Raw genomic sequence first — 23,741 nt, 5'->3', positions numbered from 1 at the left:
TTGATCTCTTTCTTTCCATGGACACCTCTGAAGTTTCCACAGGCAGACATTTTACCTCTTCAGTCTGCCCTCTTTCTGTAATATAAATGTGGACAATGCTACAAACAGCTGTCCATAATTGTTCAGGTGCTGTATCCACCAGGTCTAATCCCTTACATCTGTTCTTCAATTCCACTACATAGTCACCTGGAACATTGTTGAACTTGTATCTATTTGGCCTGTATGCTTTTCTTCTTTTCCTTAATTTCATTCTTAACTTTGTGTTAAGAAACTGATGGTCGGAGACAAATTCAGCTCCAGGTATTGTTCTTGTTGACTGTACAGAGCTCTTCTATCTCTGAATACAAGGGATAGTCAATCTGATTTTGTATTGGCATTCTAATGCTATCCAGGTTTAAAGCTGTCTCTTAGGCTATTGAAAGACATTCTTAATCAATGATTTGTATTGGAAAAATTATATTATTCTATGCCATACTTTATTTTGTACTCCATGACCAACCTCATCTATTATTCCAGTTGTATTCTGACTACCAACTTTAACATTCCAGTCACCTGTGCTTTATGTAGTATTATTTGGTGTTATTTCTATAACATGGCATAGATCCTCATAAAGCTGACTGGCTACTTCTTCCTCTGTAATTGCAATACATACTTCACTGAAACATTAAGTGGGTTACCTTGTAGTCTGACTGAGATAATTCTATTATTTTTTAGCAATAACTGACACTATTGATACTCTTTCATTAACTATGAAGGATGCTTGATTTTTTCTCTAGGATTCTTGCTCATAGCATAAATTCTAATAATTACCTGATGTAAAATGACCCATTCTGGTCCATTTTCACTCACTAAGTCACAATATGTCAATATTTATTGTTAGCATTTTATCCATAACCATATCAAGATTACCTTAGTTCATAGTTCTTGTACTCCACTTGCAGTTTAGCCCTTTTATATGTCGTACAAGCAAACTATCTGTTCCATCAACTCCTTTTGATTCCTAAAAATGTTTCACTGTAATGCAGCTTGCAATTTTGAAATATTTCAGCAAGTTTTGTGCATGTCACTTTTTTATGATCTTGCTATGATACTATAATGCTCCCAACTGCTGCTGATGTAAAAAAATTGCAGTCTTCACTGATATATTTCAAAGCATGTACATTTTTGAATTCCATTCTATATTTCAGTAGGTGTATTCTATTATTTATTTTTTGTTGGAATTTTTAACTAAGTATTTTCACTGAGTCCTTAAGCCCACTTTCATTAAATGCCCAAGACTGGGGGTAACGTTCACACACACAGTAAGTATTAATAGAAATACTAAGTACACTACAACAGTTTTCAATGTCATTGGCAGAGAAACAGGCAGCTTTATAGATAATAAAGAACTTAAGTCATCTCACACTATCTTAGAGAGCTAATAAAGACAATGAATATATATCACAAGGTGGCGGATCTGTTGTATAGGTGCTACTCCAGTTGGGCATTTGCACTGTTTTGATGAGAGAGCTGAACTGATAATGAAGCTTTGAATGCATGTGTGGAACTCAGTTCTAAGGTTTGTCTGGCATTGATTTCCACAATATGAGTATGACACAAAAGATACTGTGATTCTCAAATTTGCAGCTAGTAGCAGTGCAAAGAATTGAAATATTGTGTGTATGTGTGTGAGTGTGTGCATGTGTGGAGGGGGTGGGTGTATGAAAGTAGGAGGATCAGAAGGGTGAGTACAAAATGAGGAGTTTATATAAAGATGGAGCAACTTCTGACTGAAGAAGGGCATGGTCACAGGAGAACTGGGTATAGATTAACCTATCACTTAAAGGCAACCAGTCAAGCTTTTTCAAAATGGCACTGTGATGGGTTTCGCAGGTGGCTTCCAAGATGAATCTTCTGTTTCTGAGTGCTGTATTATTTGGTTTGTGCATTTTGATATTCTTAGCGGTACCAGCTCTATATTGCATTCCCGAATCTACAAATAAAATTATATTTTAAACCATCAGAAATAGCACAGAAACAATGAATGGAAGTGAATAACCTACACAAGCAAAATATTTGAAGAAATGTACACCTTCCATTTAGATGTCAGGGCAGTTCGCCTAAGCAGCTTTTATTCTTTATGCGCTTTAAGTGTTAGAGCCAAACAGTGAGGTAAATGCTGCAAACTATATGCGTCATCTTAAATTGTAAAAATTGTCATTTAAGAACCAAGCTCATGTTACAACCTGTAATACAAGAAATGCACCTTTGCTTGTAGGCCAAACTACTGAAAATTATAAGTTTATCTCATCACAGGTTTAGCAAATGTGACTGATTAGTAAGGTTACAGTGTGCCCGTATATTTTGCAAAAGTTGTGCCACTTACATTCTATCTTCCAAAACTGATACTGATCAAATATTTTACTTGGTGAGGTGGAATCATGCATATTTTGTTATGCTGGAATATAAATAATAACTCTGTGTTAGGGTTTCCTCTTGGCTTGATACTTCACCAATCAGTCTTGTCAATACATGACTGTGTTGAGAGGATCCTATTTAAGCATCAGCAAATGCACAGCAAGGACTACTGTTCAGATTTCAATACAGTACAAATAATACATACTTCAGTTACATTACCAATAACACTTAGATTAAAGATTTACATTGATAGTACAGCTAATATGCTGTAAATGATTAAGCATAGAAAATTAATAATAAGACATAATAGCTGACGGGGTAATACAGATTTAATTAGACCCATAATTTACCTGTTGGAAGACATGATAAAACATAAGACTTTAGTAAAGATAGGATGTAATAGGTAACAGTAAAGTAGGCAGCATATAAGTATGAGATAAGTTAAGCAAGAAATGAATCACAGCAGACCAAAGGGAACATGGCACATAGAGACTGAGGCAATGTGACAATGCACTTGCAGTTCTAGTTCTTCTTAGGTGAATTTTGAGTTCATTTTTGAATTATTTAATCTCATAGATATATCTAAGTTATAGAGAAGATGATTTTGAAGCTTTCCTACATGACTTGAGTAGCATGCATTACAACTATATGTATTTTGTATTTTATTTTTTATTTATTTATTTATTTGTTTATTTTTAATAAAGAGACAGAAACAGGTCTATTCAGCAATGACTTAAGGACTCTAGGGTTACTATGGTGAGTTCATAGGTTCATAGGTTCATACTAGGCTATCTGCCCTAGGGCATTTATAAGCCTAGCCAGAGTGTGTTTGGCTTTCGCCACCCATTTTAAATTAATTTTGCTATGCCCTTTTTTGAGGTTAGTATACTGTGCCTCTGTCTAACAGTGACACAGAAGTGATACCCGGGGTAAACCTACGCTTCCCCATCCACTCATCAAGATTCCTCTTGAAGAGAGTCAATGAGGGACTCTGCCTAACCTGGACTGGGATTTATTCCAGAGTGAAGGGAGCCTCTGGGTTATGAATCTGTCCCTCCAGCATGTCCTATTTATTTCAGTGCTGAGGTTCAAGTCTCTCGAGCGCGTAGCTCGATGGGATTTGGATTTTCTGAGGTGCAGCATGTCCATTAATTGCGGGTTGGACATGGCTTTATACATCAGGTACAGATCACCTCTGAGCAGGCGGTATGCCACTGAGTAGAGCTGGACTTTCTTTAACTGGGCAGCATATGGCATCTATTTGAGCCCTTTGATCCTCTTGGTGAGGTACTTTTGGGGTCTTTCCAGTTGCTGCAGGTGTCTGGTAAGGTACATCCCAAAAGGGGCATTGTACTCAATTATGGGCCTGATGAGGGATGAGTAAAGAGGCACGATGACCTCCCCTGATCTAGATGTGAATCCCTTCATGATTAGGTGGGCTATATAAAATGTTTTTCTAACCACTTTGGCCAATTGGTTGTCAAATGAGAGATTGCTATCAACTTGGGTCCCCAGGTCCCTAATTACTTCTTCCGTACTTAATGGATTACCACTTATGTGGTAATTTGTGGGCACTTTGTTTTTGCCAAAGGGGATGACTATACACTTTTTGGCATTGAGCGTGAGTCCATGGCTCTGGCACCAGTTGTCTGTTTCTATGAGGCCATTTTGGAAAATGCTTGTGTCGGCTGGAGAGTCGATTATGGCGCCCAGTTTGCAGTCATCTGCGAACTTGGTCAGCCACAGTTCTTCCATGTTGGCTTGTACCTCTGAGAAATATATACCGAACAAGAGAGGTCCCAGGACTGAGCCTTGTGGGACGCCACTTGTAACTGGTTTGGAGTCTGACATGGCTCCAGCAATTCTAACCATGTGGGTTCTGTCCTTGAGCCAGTTTGCAACCCATCTAGTGACATAGGGGTTTATATTTAAGCTGGTGAGCTTATCTATAATGCCCGAGTGGGAGAATGACTATCCTGAACATAAGTAGTTGACAGTGAGTTATTGGGCTTTGCCAGTTTTAGTATTTCTGTCAAATACATTTCATTTTATTTTGTAGCCACATCTGGAATCTAGACGGTATAGCTTGGCAATGTTGAATAAAAAGTAGTTGTTACTGAAGCTGAAGCACCCCATTATTGGTATTAATTTGAAGAATGATGTGTGCAGATGGTGATTTTTTTGCAATTTATGGTATAAATGTGTGCATGTAACATAATCCATTTGGCTATCCTGAACATGTGTCTGTGTTTCAATTTAGGAACTACATTTGGTGCGTGGTGCATAGTGTTGGGCACAAAAACACATTGAGTAATAGTGTGGGACAGATGGAAACCTTTGACTGGTGATTAGTGTTACCCTGAGCCTGATGAACAGTTTGATTAGCAGTTATTATGACTGCTGGTAAAACTGCCATGCTGAATCATGCCAGTGCAAGTAGTCCAACATCCAAAAGATTAGTACAAGCGACAGTCATAAAACTAGTTAGTTCCTTGCTGTCATTCCTTTGGCACTGTTCATAATGATGTTGCTGACAGGTAATTAGTGAGTTGACAGCTAGATCTGCTGCACAGCAGTCAGCAGTGATGAAGCCTAGTATTGAGAAATGCATGTTGCTTAAACATCCATGCATGGTAGCACAAAACCAACAAATAAACACTTAAAAGTGTATTGGTCATGTTCTGAAGCATCTTTGTTTTTACCATTAATTTCCAATTATGTTCCTCATGTAAATTTTGCAAGTGATTTAGCAAAAAAATGAAGATGATAGTGTTTGTTTTTTTTCAGTTTCACTGTTTACTCAGTTTTTCTTCACAGCCACACCCACAAAATGATGCCATGGTAGGCATTGGATGGTGATTTATATAAACCACAATGCATTATAGGTATGAAAAATAACTCACATCTTTAGAAGAACAGATTTTTACCTACAATTTGATGTCAGTGCTACATCATCACGTTTTATTTCTCAAGATAAAGTATGCCATCTGCAATGCCTAGTTGTTAACTTAACTTTCTAGGGCGTAGAAAAAAAAAACTGCTACTGATGGATTTAATATGGATGTACAGTAGATGTACATCAATTTAGGTAGTGAGGCATTGTGGGTTCAGTCATTAATTATGTCATAGAAGGTGTTTTCAGGCCCAAGAAAATTTCAGGGGGCCATCCTTATTGAAAAGTAAAATACAAAAACAACAAAGTTTTCACATCAAGAACTGCACAATTTGGCAGTAAGTATGCTAAGGAAGTCATACTCAACTAAAATGGTTTGTAACTTAGATTTGCTACAGAATGTAACCAATACACTTTAAGTGCTATTTCTTTACCACAGTTCACTCTCGTAAAGGGGATGGAAAGTACATAATATATTTGATTTATAAATCCATGCTGCTGACTTAATAAAATATATTGAATTAGATGTACCTTCTGTTCTCTGAATTAGATGTACCTTCTGTTCTCATTTCTTTATGAACTTCACCTTTTAGCCATTGTGAAGCCTCTTACAAATAAATATTATTAGCTTATGACTTTTGCATGTTGTATATGACTTGAAAAGCAATGCAGAAAACAAAGCACTTTATTAGCGTATTTTTTAACTTTACAGATTCCTACATCTGTTTGCAGTAAAAGTTGTACAATGGGTCACAGAAAAATTGTGAACCCTGGGAAGCCACCTTGTTGTTTTGACTGTGTTCCATGCTCCACTGGAGAAATTGCAAATGAAACTGGTGAGTTTTTTTTTTCATTTTGGTGCACACTTTCTTTAGATTTCCATAAAGGCAGAAAAATGTGAGTGGTCAAAAGAGGGCAGCATCTACATATATTGGGGTAAATTGATATGAAAACTTAAGTTTTACTGGAAAGACTCAGCCAGACTCTGCCACAGCTTGCAGTGAAGAAAACATTAGTTTCCTTTTTATTTCTTGTATTTTGTATTACTTTATTGCCTTTTTCTATTTTGTATACTGTGATTAGTTTTCCTTACACTGAGTTTTACTTGTATTCTGCTTTTAACTGCATATTTATTTTATTTATTTTTATTTTATTTAACATTTGTTGACCGGGAATGTCCGACTAGGTTCCACAGAGCCTGTTTTCAGCGGAGGCCTGGGGAGAAACACTCCAGATGCTCTATTTAAACTTGAAAAGGGACCACAGCTCTGTTTCTTGTAATTCAGCCTACCCTCCCACCTTGTTACTGTTGTGTTCTTAAACACCACTGTCTTTCTAGTTTTTATTTATTTATTTATTTATTTAACATTTGTTAACTGGGAAAGTCTGACTAGGTTCCACAGATCTTGTTTTCAGCAGAGGCCCGGGGAGAAATGCTCCAGAAGTTATCTCCTAGTTGCCTGCCCCTTACGTTAATTTGACCATATATCTCATTTCCTCTCTCCTTTTACTGACTGGTGTGAGTAAGCACAAAATTATCATTTTGTGAAATCACTCCCCTTCAACTATTTAAATGTATTAGCCATCCTACTGCATTCCATAGTACGAGAACACAAAAGTGCCCACCACCTTTCAGTCTATCTTGCTCTATTAAAAATAGTGGCTCTCCACTAAAACTTAACTTTTTAGACAGCTAAAACTTGTTACCCACTTTCATTTCTAACTGCTTAGTACACATTACAGTGTTTAGGATAAACCATTTTTTCTTTTCTTTAAGCATCTATTGCAAGACCACCAGTTTACTGGAGAGCCTGCATTCTGCCTCTCAGTAGTCATCTTGGGATTAGTGCTTCTGTTTTCTCCTGGTGAGAGAAGGAGTGCAGTGACATTATTCCCTGGAGACTGCTGATCACCAGAAAGATTAATAACTGCTTTATAGGTGACAGCTTGGAATCTGTGCTTATATTCTGATCCTGGTGAGAGTAGGAGCAGAGTGCATTGATTCCTGACTGTTTCTGGTTGAGGAGCGAGTGTCTGTGCTTAACGTACCTGACTGGTCTGGTTGCTATTTGAGGCATCTACCAGAAAAAGACTACAAGTCTAAAGACCCTTGCATCAGCTGGGACAAGACTGTGGATCACCAAAGAAGCTGTTGCCTGCTTCTCTTCTTGGGATTGGTGCTGACATTTTGCTTCTGGTGTAAGAAGAAGCAAAGGAGCATTGTATCCCTACAGAGTGAAGCTGTGATGAAACCAGCATTAGTAGTAGCCAGGCAGTAGCCATTCATGTGACTCCCCTCTTTTCATCATTCTTGACAAGCTAATTCTTTGTTTTCAGTAAGTGCTAATTGATTTGTTTCTAACTTCAGAATATCTGCCGAAATACTTCATCCTTATATTTTCAGAGTCTACATATTAGTTTCCCCTCAAGTGTTTGGCAGTGCTCTGTACAGACTCAGACACCTTGAGTGACATTTTTCCTGTAAAAGCACAATTGAAATTTCTTCAATATCTAGTTGTACACAGGACAACTAGTTTGCAGTGAAGCATTGTCCACTTAGTTGCAAACCAGATAATCCTGACAATGATTGATATTCTCACTCCAACAGTCTAATCGATAAAAAAGGGCCTATTTCCATGGATATGAACTTTCCTACTGTCTCTGTTATCAGCTTGGTGAATATCGGCATCTTGAGGCAATGTAGAAATTGCCTCCTGTTTACTGACAACCAATTAATTCTCAAACAAACTGATATGGTATGTGAGAGATGTATTTACTCAATGTCACTGGAGTCAAAGCTCTCACATAAACATACTTCTAATGTCAATAAGGTTGTCAGTAGTACACATGCTGCCCTCATCATGCACAATTCAAAGCAGACATATAAAACCACATATACTGAGGCACTTACATGTAACCTTCCTAAACCACAAAGACCTCCTAGACAAAGTACACATAAGAAATACCCTCAGCAGCTCCAAATGCACTCTTTCAAAACAACACCCACATCAACACATAGCGCTACATCTCATGGAGTCTGTACCTCTAAGCCCACAATGCATGTCATCACACGATCCATCATTCTAGTCATTGGAGACTCCATCATGAGACACACTGATGTCCCTCTCACAAGGCTGAGAAAGGAGAAAGTTATGGTCAGTTGCTTATCAGTAGTAATCTGCCACATTACGTATGCACTCAGTCACTGGACCACAGTTACCAATATGACTCAGTCATAGTCAATGTGGGAGTAAATGACCTGAGACATACCTCCCTAGACAATCTGAAGAGCGACATCATAGAGCTCTCAGAATATGTCTCAGGTTGGTATGAGCCTAGCATTGAGCAGCATTTTACCTTCTCCAAGGAGGATGCCATAATATGAACAAAAGATGATTGACTTTAATAATTTGCTTAGTTTCTGGTGTCATTTTTAAGGGGGTGTAATATTTGTCAGCATGGAAGGAGATGCTGATGTGTCAGGGATGATCTGCACCTCTCCCCTCCAGGCTTTTGAATATTAGTTAAAACATTGTCTTCCCCCATAGTGCCTTTTTAGACAATGTCAAATTGAAAGTACTTCCAACATAGTAAATCAAAACCAAGAAAATCTAAAGGTATTACTGCACAATGCTAGGAGCCTAAACAAAAAACTCCACTCCCCAGAAGCTCTCTTTACCCTAGAGAGTGCTGATGTCTGTGCGGTCACTGAGACATGGTTTAAAGCCATGGAGAGCACACCAATAGTGCAAGGTTATAATGCCTTCCACACAGTTAGACCAGCTACTTCACAGGCAGGGATTAAAGGTGGAGGTGTCTCTATTTACATAAAAAATAAATATACTTCAAAGTTGGTCAAACAGGACAATGCACTTGAGCTGTTTCATGTTCAAATCACCATAAGTAATATCCAATGACACTTCCTTGTAAACTATAGGTCCCCCTGTATGACCTAGGGAACCCATACCAGGTATTTAAACTTACTAGAAACACTAACCATCCAACCCAATACCATATTCATGGGTGACTTTAATTATCCCACAATTAACTGGGAATCCTATATGCCATCAAACGTACATGCCCAGAGATTCCTGGATTTTGTAACACAAACTCCCTGGACCAGATAGTCAATACACCAACCAGGGGTGCAACCATACTGGATCTGGTCTTCACTAATATGGAAGACTGCTGGACACCCCCCTACTGTAATGCCTTCCCTGGTAAGGTCAGACCACAAAATTATCTCCTTTGAAGTAAAAATAAAACCTGGGCCCCCAGCTAAACTGGAAATATTCAGGAACTATTCTAAGGCTAACCTCCTGCTATTAAGTGAGAACCTGGCAAACTTTCAAGCCTCCATAAACCCTGAGAACACTTCTGCCTATGCAGAACTGTTCACAGAAACCCTGTACAAGCATGTTAATAGTTGCATAGAGGCAGCTGTACCCACCAGGAAGAAGTACAGAACTAACTCAAAAAACAAACCACCCTCGTGAAATCACAAAATCAATCGGGTGTATAACAGGAGGAAAAAAATCATGGCAAAAATTAGGAGGTGCAGCAACCAGCAGGATAAAAGCACTCTCATCAAACTAAACAAACAACTCAGAGGAAAAATAAAGTCTACCAAAGCCAATTTTGGGGTAAGCTTGGCCTCCCAGACCAACAACAGCCACAAAGCATTCTTTAGCTATGTCCACAACCTCAAAGGCACTAAACAATTGTGTGCAGAGCTCTTTGTAAATGGAGCCACCTATACTGAGCCAGAAGATATAGCAAACCGCCTGGATGATAAATTCAGCTCCAACTTTACTTCCCTCGGGAAATATCATCAAATATACCTCCCCCTGCTATCACTAGACAACAGGTCCTTAATGCTCTCTCTAAGACCAAGAACACTGCATCAGTGGGCCCAGACAGCATCCCAGGATGCCTTCTAAATAGCATGAAACATAATCTATCAGGGCCTCAGGAATTGCTATTTAACTGTAGCCTCCAAACAGGCTCGGTGCATCATGACTGGAGAAAGGCAACAGTCATCCCTCTGCACAAAGATGGGCCATCTGCAGACCCTGGAAACCACAGACCCATAAGTCTCTCTAGTCTTACATGTAAAGCTATGGAAAGAATTATCATGGAGATGATCAATAGAGATATAGTAAACATCCAGACATTGGACCCAACCCAGTTTGGTTTTGTGAAGGGCAGATCATGCCTACTCTTCTTGGCTGACTTCTTTGAGAAGGTCACCAAAGCAATGGATGAGCGCAAAATCATTCACACTGCCTACCTTGACCTGGCCAAGGCATTTAACAAAATACCCAACTCGGGTATTGTTGACAGACTCAAGAGGTTGGGTACAAACCTGTATGTCACCCATTGGATATCCAACTGGCTTACTGACAGTTCCCAGGAAGTTATAATAGAGCAGTCCACCTCTACAAAGAGGTCAGTCACAAGTGGAGTCCCTCAGGGATCAGTGCTTGGACCACTCCTTTTTGGAATTTACTTTGCAGAAGTCAAGGCCAATGTCAGTGGTCTCTGGCTGACTAAATTTGCAGTTGATTGCAAATTAGGAGCAGTCACAGAATCTCACACTGACACAAATGTTCTCTAGGAGGGGCTGACACAGACAAACAACTGGTGCCAGAGTCATGGACTAAAACTAAATGCCAAGAAATGCATAATAGTATCCTTTAGGAAGTCACCCATCCCTGGTAACTATCAGTATTGAAAAGATACCCCTTACAGTTGACTCAGTAGTCAGGGACTTAGGGACACAAAAAGATAGTAATCTATTTTATTTTATTTATTTATTTTACATTTGTTGACCGGGCTAGTCTAACAGGATATATGTCCATTTTCAGTACAGGCGCGGGGAGATAAGCTCCAAGACAAAGTGTTAACATAAAAAAATTACAAAGAAATATAAAAAATGAAATTATAGTAATATATACACTGACAAATCAGGTTAATAAGAAATCATTTGAAGAAGAGACATCAAATACAATGAAAACTGGAGTTTCAAAAATGACATGTAGGTACATTCCATAATGCAAAAAGGAGGCATACAGGCTAGTTCAGTGTACAGGTAAAGTACATCGCTTAATGGCAAATAAAAAAGGAGGTATACAGGCTGATACCATATCCAGTACAGCACACAATGTAAGAGGCTGCTTAATGATCAGTAGTAGTAAGGAGTTACAAAGAAAAATTAATAATATTTTTTTTTTACAAATAAGTGAGAGAGGGAAGGAAAATAATGAGATACAGAGCATAGAAGTCATATTGCTAAAAAAGGAAATGCCAGAAAAAATAATTAAAAGAAAAAGGGAAGACAGAGCATAATTTGGGTAGAGAAGATGTTTAGGCAGGTTTAGTACAGTGGCATGACCAGTGTGTTTTGAGGAAAAGTTTCAGTCTTTTTTTGAAGAGTGATAAAGAGGAAATTGAGGAAAGGCCACAGGGTGGAAGATTCCAGAATTTTCCCACAGTATTGGAGAAGAGAGAATCCCCAGCCCTGTTGTTAGATTTAGATGTTTTAACTAGAAGTTTCTGAGATGAACATAAGGACTTCAGATTATTATAGGGGGTGATGATGGTAGAGAGACTAAGAGTATTGGAAGGTTGGTAGAGAGTTTTATGTGCAATGATTAGTTGGTGGTACGTGATCAGATTCTGTAGTTCCAACCATTCAAGTTGCTTTAAATTAACACAGTGGCGAGTTTTAAATGGGTTACCTGTAGCAAATCTGACTATATTATTGTAGGAGCTTTCCATCTTACTGAGGTTGTTTTTAGATAGGTTGGTGAAAATGGAAGAGGCATAGAGGAGTGTAGAGATTGGATGAGTATGTGTAATAGTAGTTCTAGCTGTAGGTGATAGGAAGGGCTTTATTCTGCACAGAGAACCAAGTTTTTTGTTGACAGATTTAATAGTGTTGTTAACGTGTATGTCAAAGGAAAGACTGTTGTCTATGGTGACACCAAGTAGCTTAGTAGTTAGGTCGGGTGATATAATAGTGCCATTAGTGGAAGAAACAGAAAGATCTAAGGGGGAGGACTTCAGATTTGGATTGAAAAGGAGGAGTTTAGTTTTTCTGGGGTTTAAGGGTAAATAACGATGAGTGAACCATTGTTCCACAGTGTTAAAGACAATTTGGGCAAGGGAGTGAAGGTTAGAGGTGGCTTTAGTGGAGCATACAAGTATGGAGTCATCAGCATATTGTATGGAAGTAGCTTGGGGAATTGCTTGATGAAGGTCATTGATGAATATGGAGAAAAGGAGAGGTCCTAATATGGACCCCTGTGGTACACCAAGGTTAACTGGTATGTGGGTAGACAGAGTGTTATGCCAAAGTACAGCTTGTTGTCGTTTATTTAGGTAGGATTGGAACCATTTGATAGAGAGTGCATGTAAGGACAGGGATTTGAGGATATTTATCAGAATTTGATGATTTACCATACTGAATGTTTTGGACAGGTCGATAAATAGTGCTGCGGAGAGCAAATTGCAGTTACAGTTTTTGTTGATACAATCTGTAAAGGAAAGGAGGGCAGTGGTAGTGCTATGGGAAGGTCTGAAACCATGTTGACAGCTAGAGAGCAAGTTATTGTGGATTAGGTGGTCTAGCCATTGTCTATGTATGCATTTCTCCATGATCTTTGCCAAAGGAGAAAGAAGAGCTATGGGATGATAATTGGAGAATTTGGTGGAGTTGCCACCTTTGTGAAGGGGGATAATATGGGAGACTCTCCGGATACTAGGGATGTGGCCTTCACTAATAGTTCTATTGATAAGAATGAGGATGGGATAAGCAATCAATTTGGCACATTTCTGTAGGTATTCAGCAGGTATTAGGTCTGCTGAAGGAGAGCATGGTTTCAATTTTTGGATTAGGGCAAGAATATGGGTTATTGGGACTGGTTGGAGAAGAAATGGTGGGGGTTGAGTTTTATTGTAGGTAGGTAGTGTAAAATTACTAGATGATAACTTACTGGCTAGTGTTTGGATAGCGTCAGTAAAAAAGGAATTGAAGGCATTGGCAGTATGCATGGGAATTTTTTGGTCAGTATTTTGTGGGTTTGGTGTATTGGATTGACCTGGATGTAATAATTAGTTGATGCTTGCCCAGAACTTTTGTGGGTTATTATGGTTAGCTTTTTGAAATTGAAGGTAGTAGTTTCTTTTATCTGATAGTATAGCTATCTTAGTGTTATTTCTTAATTCTCTGATAATTTCATGGTCAACAGGAATTTTGGTCATTCTCCATTTAGCCCAGTATTTATTTCTGAGATGCATTTTCTGTTTGGTTTCTTTAGAAAGCCAAGGGGCTGATTTGGTCTTGAATCTGATTGCACGGGTTGGGGCATGGTGATCAAGAATGGCTAAAAAATTTGAATTAAAGTATTGTACCACTTCTTCTAGTGGGAGGTAATTTAAGGGAGACCAGTTGCATGCTCTAAGTTCATTTTGGAAGAGATCAGGGTTGAAGTTCTTTTTGGAACTGATATTCCTGATAGTGGTAGGAATGGGAGAATAGGATTTATGCCTGATGATATAGGTAAGTGAGTGGTCACTTATATCATCAGGAAGGGTTCCAGATTCATATGTTTGTGGATGGTTGTTTATCAGAATCCAGTCTAATGTGCTTTCCTTCTTGTTGTGTTTGTTTATCCTGGTGGGGGAGGTGATGGTTTGGGAGAAACCGTGAAGGTTAATGTGGGTGTTAGGGTTGGTGCTACTACAGCAATTCCAATCAATGTTTATATCACCAAGGATTATAGCTTCTTGGTGCAGGTGTTGAAATAACCAGCATAGGATATTTTCCATGGTGGTATTGTTGTTACCGGGGGGTAGACAGATACAAATAATATAGATGGCTTTGGCTTTGTTAAGTTCAAGTTTGGATATGAGAATTTCTGCATTGGTATTAGGTGGTGGTTTAGTGTCATAAGTGGTTAATTGTAATCCTGATTTAGATAGAATAGCAACCCCCCCCACCATTTTTGGTTACACGGTCAAGTCTTAGAATATTATACCCTGGTGAGATGACTTAATTATCTTTAGTTTCAGGTTTTAGCCAGGTTTCTGTTAAACAAAGAATGTCGAAGGAGTAGACCTCTAAGAGGGCATGGAGTTGAGCTATTTTATTGTTAATGCTTCGAATATTAAGGTGAGCTACAAGGAGTGAATTAGATTGTCTAGTGATGAAAAAATTAGTGGATTGGTTGGGGTTGGGGAGAGAGACTGGGTTTGTTATTGGCCCTGGATTTGGGTGAATGTCTCCATCTCTTAATAAGTGGAGTTGTTTGAGATAGTATGGACTAGGGAGTTTGCTACTTGTGAGTAGGGATTTCCTGGGATTGAGGTTGTTATATCTAATGTGGTGTATTCTGTGATATTGTGCTAGTGGGTAACTAGGAGTAGTTGTTATGTTGGCATGGTTAGAGAGGATGGGTAGATATAGGGAGCTGGTTTGTTTGTTAGGGTGGTGAAAGTATGGAAGTAATGGAGTTTCATAGGAGGAGAGTATGAAGGCAACAGTAAGAGGTGAAAGTAGTATAATAATGAGTAGTATTTGGAAATGAGCAGTGGAGTGTGGTTTATCCATTTTAATAGGTGAGTAAGTAATTGTGTTATTTGTAGGTATGGAAGTATAGTAGGTATGGATGAGGGGTAGAGAGGGGTGTGTGTGGAGATTACGGGGAGAGGTTTGAGAAGGAAGGAGTGGAAGTAGATGAGCAAATAAAAAGCTTTACCTAGAGTACTGGGTGGAGAAAGGGGTGTGGCTTGTAAGTATAAGTGTAGGACCCCGGGGTGGGTGGGAATTGGGGGTAGGGAGTGGAGCGGAGTGAGCCCGTAGGGTGAACAGAGCAGGTAGAAACAGGTAAAGAAGCAACTGTGGAAGAAACAATCAGCAGTACAGGCTACAGAAGGTAAGTTTGCTAAGTCAGAAATGGGTAAGAACAGCGATGAGAGAACCTAGAAATGGTAGTAAAAGATAGTATAGTATAGGGTGTAGTTGGAGGAGCTAAAAAAACAGGTCTGAGATGACAGAAAAATAAGGTAGGGGATATAGACACAGGAGGATAAGAGTAAGATAAGATTGGGAGAATGTTGCCCCCTAGTGGGCAGGTCTATAATTGCAGGTAGCTATATGAGGGAGGTAGCTGTGTAAAGACAGGAGAAGAGTGAGAGCTAGGATGGGGAGTTACACGTAGATGGTAGAGGGGGAAGTGAGTGTTAGATACTAAAAAGAGAGGGGGGTAGAGACTGCTGGCTGTCCTGACACAGAACGTGTTTTGGCACCTATAGCAATGGTACAATAGTAGAGAAATAATCTGGCAGTAATCTAGCCTTTGATCATCACGTGTCTACAGTGGTGAGGAAATTATTCTGTATTGCGCAACTTATAAACAAAGGTATGGCATCTAAGTCCAAGGAAGTCATTGTTCCACTATATTCAACATTCATCAGACCTATCATTGAGTACAATGCCCCCTTTGATCTATACCTAACCAGGCTTATCTGGAATGTCCACAACGTTTTCTCACTAAATGAATACATGGTGTAAGTAATATGTCATATGCAGACTGCCTCAAGGCCCTATCCCTATTTCTGTATTCTGTCGCCTACAGGCTTTTGAGGGCAGATCTATGCCTGGCATACAGGGCATTGTCAGACCCCACTCTGAACCTCCTGCATATCCACAATGCAAACAGTACCAGAATTACCCATTCTAAAGTCTTAAACCTTGCCTGTGATATAAATAGGACCTGCTGTAGAGATAGGTATTTATCCCAGAGACTACCCTGTCTATGGAACAGGTTCCCCATCCACTTGAACCAGAGTTCCTCCCTTACCCAATTCAAATTCAACATGGACAATTGGATAGGAAACTGGAAATTCATCCCTGGTTTGGCACCTGTGTCTCTAATGCAAACAAGTAACCTGTAAATGGTTCATCTCCCAGCCCCATGATTACACTTATCAAGAGTATCAGAACTTGTCAGAGATTTGAGATGCATGGCTAGGCTTAGAAAGTCCCTTGTGGTCATTAGCCTAGTAGACACCTATGAACCTATGAATAACACAACAATACCATATATTTGTTCTTTATTGGTAGCTTTGGATGAACTACATGAAATTGTATAATGATCATTAACATCATCATACCATAAGATCCAGCCATGTGTAGCACAGTTTAGATAGAAGAGTATTTATGAGAACATAAGAAAAATTAACTATCTGATAACACATGCTAAGCCAATACCACAATCTTTGCAGAAGTAAAAGTCATCTGAATAATACCATATTAAAGAGAGCTACTACTATTGTAGAGGAAGCTGCTGGCAAGCAACTTTGCATTTCAGTACTTAATCTACAAATGCAGTAACTGCTAAGCTGGAAAAATAAATTGCCCATGTTACATTAAAAATGTGTGTGCTGTTCGTATTACCATAACAGTTCCTGAACTGGATCAGCTATGCAAAAGGGACTGCCTGGTGAACAACAGTAGATTCATGGTTACTAGGCATGCAGTCTTGGAGACCTTTAAGGAGCCTAGCCCTAATTCCCAATTGCTGCAATATACTGTTTGGTTAAGTGAGTTACTCAGTATTCCACAGCAGGTAAATTAAGGTAGAAAGATTAAAATCTTCACCCTTGCCACAGAAAGCAATTCATTAACAAGTACGAACTTTGAGCCTTAGTCCTCTCTGCCAACTACCACAGTAACATGTTTAACTAAATGCAGAAAATCTTTACATTCCAACCTTATAGAGAATATTATCATAATAATATTCAACAATGAGTACATACTGGATGCTGAGGTTCAGATATTACTGATCATCATTCAAAGTAGTTCAGACTTATTGATCTGACAAATATCAACCCCTCTGGAGATGCTGGGGGCTGCTAAGAAGGCACTCAAAATATATTACTAAAATGCAACATGTTTAGACTAGAAAAAAAAAACAATATGTTTATACTATATATAACAATCCTTCCCTATAAATGAATTAATTCAGTAATTAATGCAATGAATAAAGCAAAACAATTAAAAGCAATATAAATGTTGCAGCAGCTTTTGCTGAACAAACCAGAAGTCATGTAAAGATTAAAAATATTCCAGCATAAAACATATTTTTTGGGAGTGAGGAGCTTATATGCTGCAGGACTCCATCCCATTTTTTGACCTCCATATGTCTATCTTCAAGCTATTCCTTCTTACATCATTTGAAAAATAAGCTTCAAAACTTTTTGGCAGAGTTTTTGTTTTTTGCTAAATAGTCTGACATAACTGGTGTATGGCACAGAATCTGTAAGGATTGTTCATACTGTAAACCAAAAACACACTGTGAGAGGAAAAAACGGAAGCACCAGACAGCCTATAACAATACACAAACTGAAATTTATTGCACAAATAATCCAAGTTAAACATTTGACGAATCACCACGTTTTTCGTCCTTTGAACAAACAGACTTCATCAAAGACACTTAATTAATACCACATATTTATATGCTGATGAACATTTAAATCACCCAATGAAAAAATAAAGAGAACGTCTCCTCATAAATATGTATAAACATCTTTCGTTCCCTTTTCAAACCTTTTAACAAAAACTATTTAAAATAAGCACCTATGTGTGTAAATAAGTGCAAAATAGTCCAAATTTGTAAAACGTAATATCATAAGATGTAAAATCATATGAAATGTTTACATATTTATTTATTTATTTATTTGCACATATAAAAACATTATATGAAAAAAACTGAAGCAGAACTTTGTTCTAATAAACAATGCTCCCACCCTGTGGTCAAATTGAAAATTGCAACGAATAATGCTATGAACTCTGCATATACCTGAATGAATGAATGTAGTGGTATTCTGAGTAAAAGGACAATAAATGCTATAAATTAGATGAATTAAAATAAATATATAAATAACTAGTTAAACACATCTTAAAAACGTTATAAAATATATAAAAACCCATAAATACAAATATTCAAGTGGCAATAAATGTGTTTTATATAACAGATAATTTAATAAAATAAAATAATTTGATAAAATGTAAGTATCAAATTATAGTTAAAAACCAGAAGAACCTTGGCCAACATGATAAAACATTTGTTTAAACAATGTCATATAAATATATATATATATATATATATATATATATATATATATATATATTTATATATATATTTATATATAGATATATAGCATATTATAACCTAGCTGCTCTCAATTTAAGAACAGGGGCCAGGGAAATATTATCATTTAAACCTGGGAATTTGTTTGCCTCCAAAATAATCTGCCAATACAATTCCCTGTATTCAGTATGAGTTTCCCATAAACCTCCCCTCTCATCTCTCTTAAGTTCTTCAACAATATAAAACTTATATTTTGCTAAGGGACAAATATTAATATGTCTGTATAATGCATTACTTTCTTTTTTGTTTTTAATGTCATTCATATGCTCATAAACTCTCCTTTTTATTTCTCTCTCCATCTTACCTATATAAAAAGCAGAGCATATCTCACATATTGCAATATATACTACTCCATATGAGTCACAAGTATTATGTGTTTTACTTGTAATTTCCTTTCCCCTTGATTCAATAAAAATACTATGCATGTTGGCCATCCATGGGCATTGTGCACATATACCACATGGATGAGTGCCCCCTGGCTTCAATAGTTTTCTTTTTCCCTTTATTTTGAACTGTCAACCAGTCTTTAATGTTTCGTCCCCTCCTAAAAATAATATTCAAAGGTTCTTTCCGTTTAAAACTGAGATCTGTAATTTTAACAAATTTATCCCACTCTTTATTAAACACTTTTTGAATTACCCCTGCATCTCCACTAAAGTCTGTAATGAAGGCCTGTTCAAGCTTTTGCTGAACAACCCAGAAGTCATATAAAGATTAAAAATATTCCAGCATAAAACATATTTTTTGGGGGTGAGGAGCTTATATGCTGCAGGACACCATCCCATTTGTTGACCTCTGTATGTCTATCTTCAAGAATAGCTATTCCTTCTTACATCATTTGAAAAATAAGCTTCAAAACTTTTTGGCAGAGTTTTTTTTTTTTGCTAAATAGTCTGACATAACTGGTATATGGAACAGAATCTGTAAGGATTGTTCATACTATAATTTAAATAATTAAGAATGTGGCAATAAAAATATGTTTTTACTATATCAATGTAAGAAAACTGGTACAGAGCATTAGTACATGAAAACTGGTTTGCAAATCTTAAAGGTGATATAAATTCAAATTTAGGCCTAGTAGCTAACTGTAAAGTATTACATTATTAGGTGTGCAAATAAGGTGTACCATTAGCTCATGCAAATACATTCCAGTGTAGTTATTTTTTTTTTCTCTTTTCAAGTCTTGCATGTCAATGAGGAACAGTACTTATTTTGAGTCTTAAAAAGTCAATCCTCGTTACTGTTCCACATTGACTGCGTCAGTCACTAACATCTGTGGTATATATTACTGAATCCTATTTCATTAAATTACTTTTTATAAGTTTAAAGGGATACATTTTATTCATTCTATAAATTTCTTAGTTGAAGGTGTTAGGAAGAGTTCTACATTTTGCCCATTTATTCCATAATATGAGAGGAAAGTTGATAGCTATGCATCCCACAAAAACTCTCAATTTCTTATCTCTAGAATCAGGTGTAAAATAAGTAAGGACAAAAGTCCCAACTCAAGGAAAGTTTTTAAATATTATTTTAATACTGCTGAATTTAAAATTTGCTAAATTAACAGATGAAAGCTGCAAAAGACAAATCAGTCCCTATTCATGTACACAAAGTTCCTCTCCCATGGCATACCATTAGCAAAGAAAAATGTTTCTAATGCACAAAAAAATTCCGTAATACTGCACAAATGTATTGTATTTAGCACAAGTGCTTGCCCATTCTATTGTGAGATTAAATCTCATGTCAGTACCTGTAAGGTGTCTCATTTGCTGTGTGTGCCAGCTTCAGTCTCACTGGCTTAACAGCTGAAGGCATCTGCCAGTGAAAAGGCTGGCGCAGTTGCACACCAAACAGGAAATCTTAACACAGCAGTATTTGGTTGGTGTTCATACATTGAACAGAACAGAAAAGTAATAATGTTGTAGGAAAACTTTCCTTGCTGTGTGTTTTTTTTTTAATTAATGTTGTATGACCAGGCTCCCCAGGCAGCACCTGACCCTAAGCATCTGTCTAGGTTTGCTAGTGCTAGATCTGGTCCTGCATATAGGCTATGCAGATACTGAATATCTGATCCTCATCAATTTGGATTGAATGTGGCTGTAGATGTGACAACCCATATACATTATTGCACATGTTTTGTTATTTCTACAGCAGCCTTTTGAAGGCACAGCATTGACAGAGACAGATAATTAAATATACATCAGCATGGAAAGTGTAGCAGAAACATGTGTGAGGAACTGGCAGTAGCAGAAGAACTAGTAGATACCAAAGAGAAAGAGTAAGAGAAATTGGGTTACATACCAGGAAATGACGGCAGTATGGGAAGTTAATTCTGACAATCTGCCTAGAGAGATAAATAAGGAAATTATAACAGAAAAGATGTGGTTATTTAAAAGAATGAGAGCCATAGTCCTAAGAGTATATTAAAGAAATATGATTTTGTACATCAGATTGTCATGGGAGCCCTAATGAATGGAGTGAATAGCAGATTATATGGCTGCAATCATAATCTCTTTTGACATATTTTGAAACAATGGAGGAAATGGAGTGACACTGGATTATAGTAAAAAAGGGTGGAGAGACGAACAACAAGTAGGCCAGAGATCTGATAGCAGTATTAAATTAGTATTTTTACCTCCATTAATCCAAAGGGATGGAAATGTGTGGCTACATCAACCTGAAAGAAAGAGAGGATGAACTGGGGGTGTTTTGGTATACAGGGATATACCAAGCGAAGAGTGTAATAGAATCTGAGATGCACTTAGAAAATTAAAACACACATGATGGATGGTATAGACAGCTACAGGTATTAACTAAGTTGGGAGATTTGCTTGACTGATCATTACCCCCTGCTAGAAAAAAAAAAAACCTGTGCCATAGGACTGGAGAATATTTACAAAGGAATGCTTCCTCAGTGCCGAATCATAACAATAACTATCTACCAGCTTCATCTGCATTGCATTTAATGTTATGGAAAATAATTGAAATCATAGTGAGTTCAGTTCTTGAATATCAGCTGCCTTTTGAGTGGAGATTTTGTGGTCCACCATAATCTAGTTCTGTAACTGGATTAATAATAAAATGGATTAGTACATTTCTTTCATATCATACATCTGGCCTCCAACAATATTGTTTATATTGCATCTCTTAAGAAATCATAGCAAAAAGTAAAACGTATGAAACTGGCTCCTACAACTGGGGGTGGAGTGAATTAGCTAGCTGACAGAAAATACAGCTTGCTTTTTTTGGGAGTGTTTGCTAATGGAAAACTAGTAACTACAACTTATGTTCATCATTATATCACTGCTGCAGTAGCCTAAGCTATATGAGCTGTATCCTGCTGAGGATCAGATGTGCAATCAGTATACAAAGCTTTTTCATGAGCCTGTAATGTCCAAGGACACTAAAGTGAGTGTGGGTATAAAAGTGGAAATAAATGAGGCAAAAGTCAGAACATTCTTGCCATTGAAGAAACCAATAAGTGCCAGTCTTTTTTTGCATCTTCAGTGGTGCAAAGGTTAGCTAGATTAAGATATTGGTCAGATAAGTACCCTGTTGGGGACTTTCCTTCCATATTTCTGTAAAAATATGTGCTATTTTTTTACTTATGTCTAGAAGGAAGGGTAAGTGTCTGTGTTGACAATAGATTCCATATAAATATTCCCACATACTTGGTCTTTTCTGCTTAAGAGAGGGACACAATGTCTGGTCATGTCTTATATGTTTATTGTTTACCCCTGAAATGATAAAGAGTCATCTTAGCTCCCTAAAACTTTACAAGGAAAATCAACAGCTTAAATCTCTGACACAACCAACTGTAGATACAAGTGCTGGTACTTTGATATCTCTCTTCCAGTTGTCAGGAAGAAAAAAAGCCATGAGAAGGTTCCTGTAATGCCTGCTGTTATATCCTCTCTTCCCTGGTCCTCGATGGATAACTCTGTTGTGGCCATATTGGCAACCTCAAACCTTTCATCTGCTTCTTCTAACCCCTGTGGTGCTGCTCCTGAGGAGTCTAGGATACAGCTTTGGAAAAGGAAGAACTGCACTTGGTCATATCAGAAGGGGCTGATAGTGTCTGGTGGATTTTAGTTAAGAAAGAAGTACCTAGCACCCAGGTGGAGGTCCAGATGTTGGAGTCTACCTAGAGTTTCTCTGGAATCTCCAAAGAAAATTAATCAGAAGCCTCAAAATCTCTCTACTCCCACTTCCCCAACTTCTAAAGAACCCAAAGGGGAATGATTTTTCCCTTGCTACAGATCTTTTAAAGGAATTCCAGTCACTTCCGGCTGCTTCCAGCTTCTTTACATTTACAAAGGAAGAGAGCTCCTTCTCCATCTAACTCTTATTCTGTTATTGAGAAGATTGGGTTAGATTATGGTTCCCACGTGTCTTTACCTGAAAACTTGGCATGAGAGTCTGAAGTAAACATGTCTTCAGATTCTCTTGTGGAAAATATCTTTTTGGTTGTCACTACAAAGGGGCTGAATTCTTACTTCAGTTGGAGCAAAATGAAGTATTTGACACACAAATTAGGTATTTTGACCTTTTGCAGGTAGAAAACCCTAAATCACTGGTGATTTCTTCTGTCATTAGAGCATTACAAAACACCTTTAATGCTAACAGTGTTACTGGTGATGTACCTGTTCCTGTGAAATCAGATAGACTTTACAAGGTGCCTCAGTCTTACTAGTTCCTTTTCTATAACCCAATATCTGACCTATTTGTTATATCCTTGAAGAAAAGCTCTAAATCTAAATATATTACTGCACCTCATTCTGTTCACCCAGACAAGGATGGTAAATCCTTTGACAGGTATTAGAAGTAGGTTTACACATGTGCTTTTGAACTACCTCATTTCCAGATGTTCCTTTGCATCATTTCCTGACATTTATTTATTTATTTATTTTATTTCCACTTTGATGACTGAGGAGGTCCACTGGGCTGAAGGAGCCCATTTTCAGTGGAAGCCCGGGGAGAAAAACTTCATATTACATAGTAAAAATAGTACAATTAAGCAAATTTTATATTACATAGTAGAACTAAGCAAAGTATAACAGCAGAATAGATGAATATACATTACATACTTACATGATGACAAATTAGAGAAGTATTACAGGCTTTAAGTTGTACAGAGGTTGAAAATCATCAGTGAATGATATACAAACTAACATTTGTAAGATGGCAGTAAATAAGATTAATCCCAGGAAAGGAGAGAATAAGGTGTGAAGTAC

The 23,741-nt window shown here is 37.6% G+C and overlaps 1 protein-coding gene across 1 annotated transcript in view; it reads left to right on the top strand.

The window, feature by feature from the left end:
• The window catches only part of LOC122808196 (vomeronasal type-2 receptor 116-like), a 68,536-nt gene that overhangs the window by 25,007 nt on the left and 19,788 nt on the right, over positions 1-23,741 (top strand). Inside the window, exon 3 of the mRNA XM_044079163.1 lies at positions 6,003-6,126. Within this exon, the coding sequence (XP_043935098.1) occupies positions 6,003-6,126 (124 nt within the window). The remainder of the gene's footprint in view (positions 1-6,002; positions 6,127-23,741) is intronic.

This window comes from Protopterus annectens, chromosome 8.part0 (assembly GCF_019279795.1).
Source record: "Protopterus annectens isolate FY-2018-M chromosome 8.part0, PAN1.0, whole genome shotgun sequence".
NCBI lineage: Eukaryota > Metazoa > Chordata > Ceratodontiformes > Protopteridae > Protopterus > Protopterus annectens.
Note: the sequence above shows the minus strand (reverse complement) of the source record. Positions and strands in the feature narration are given on the sequence as shown.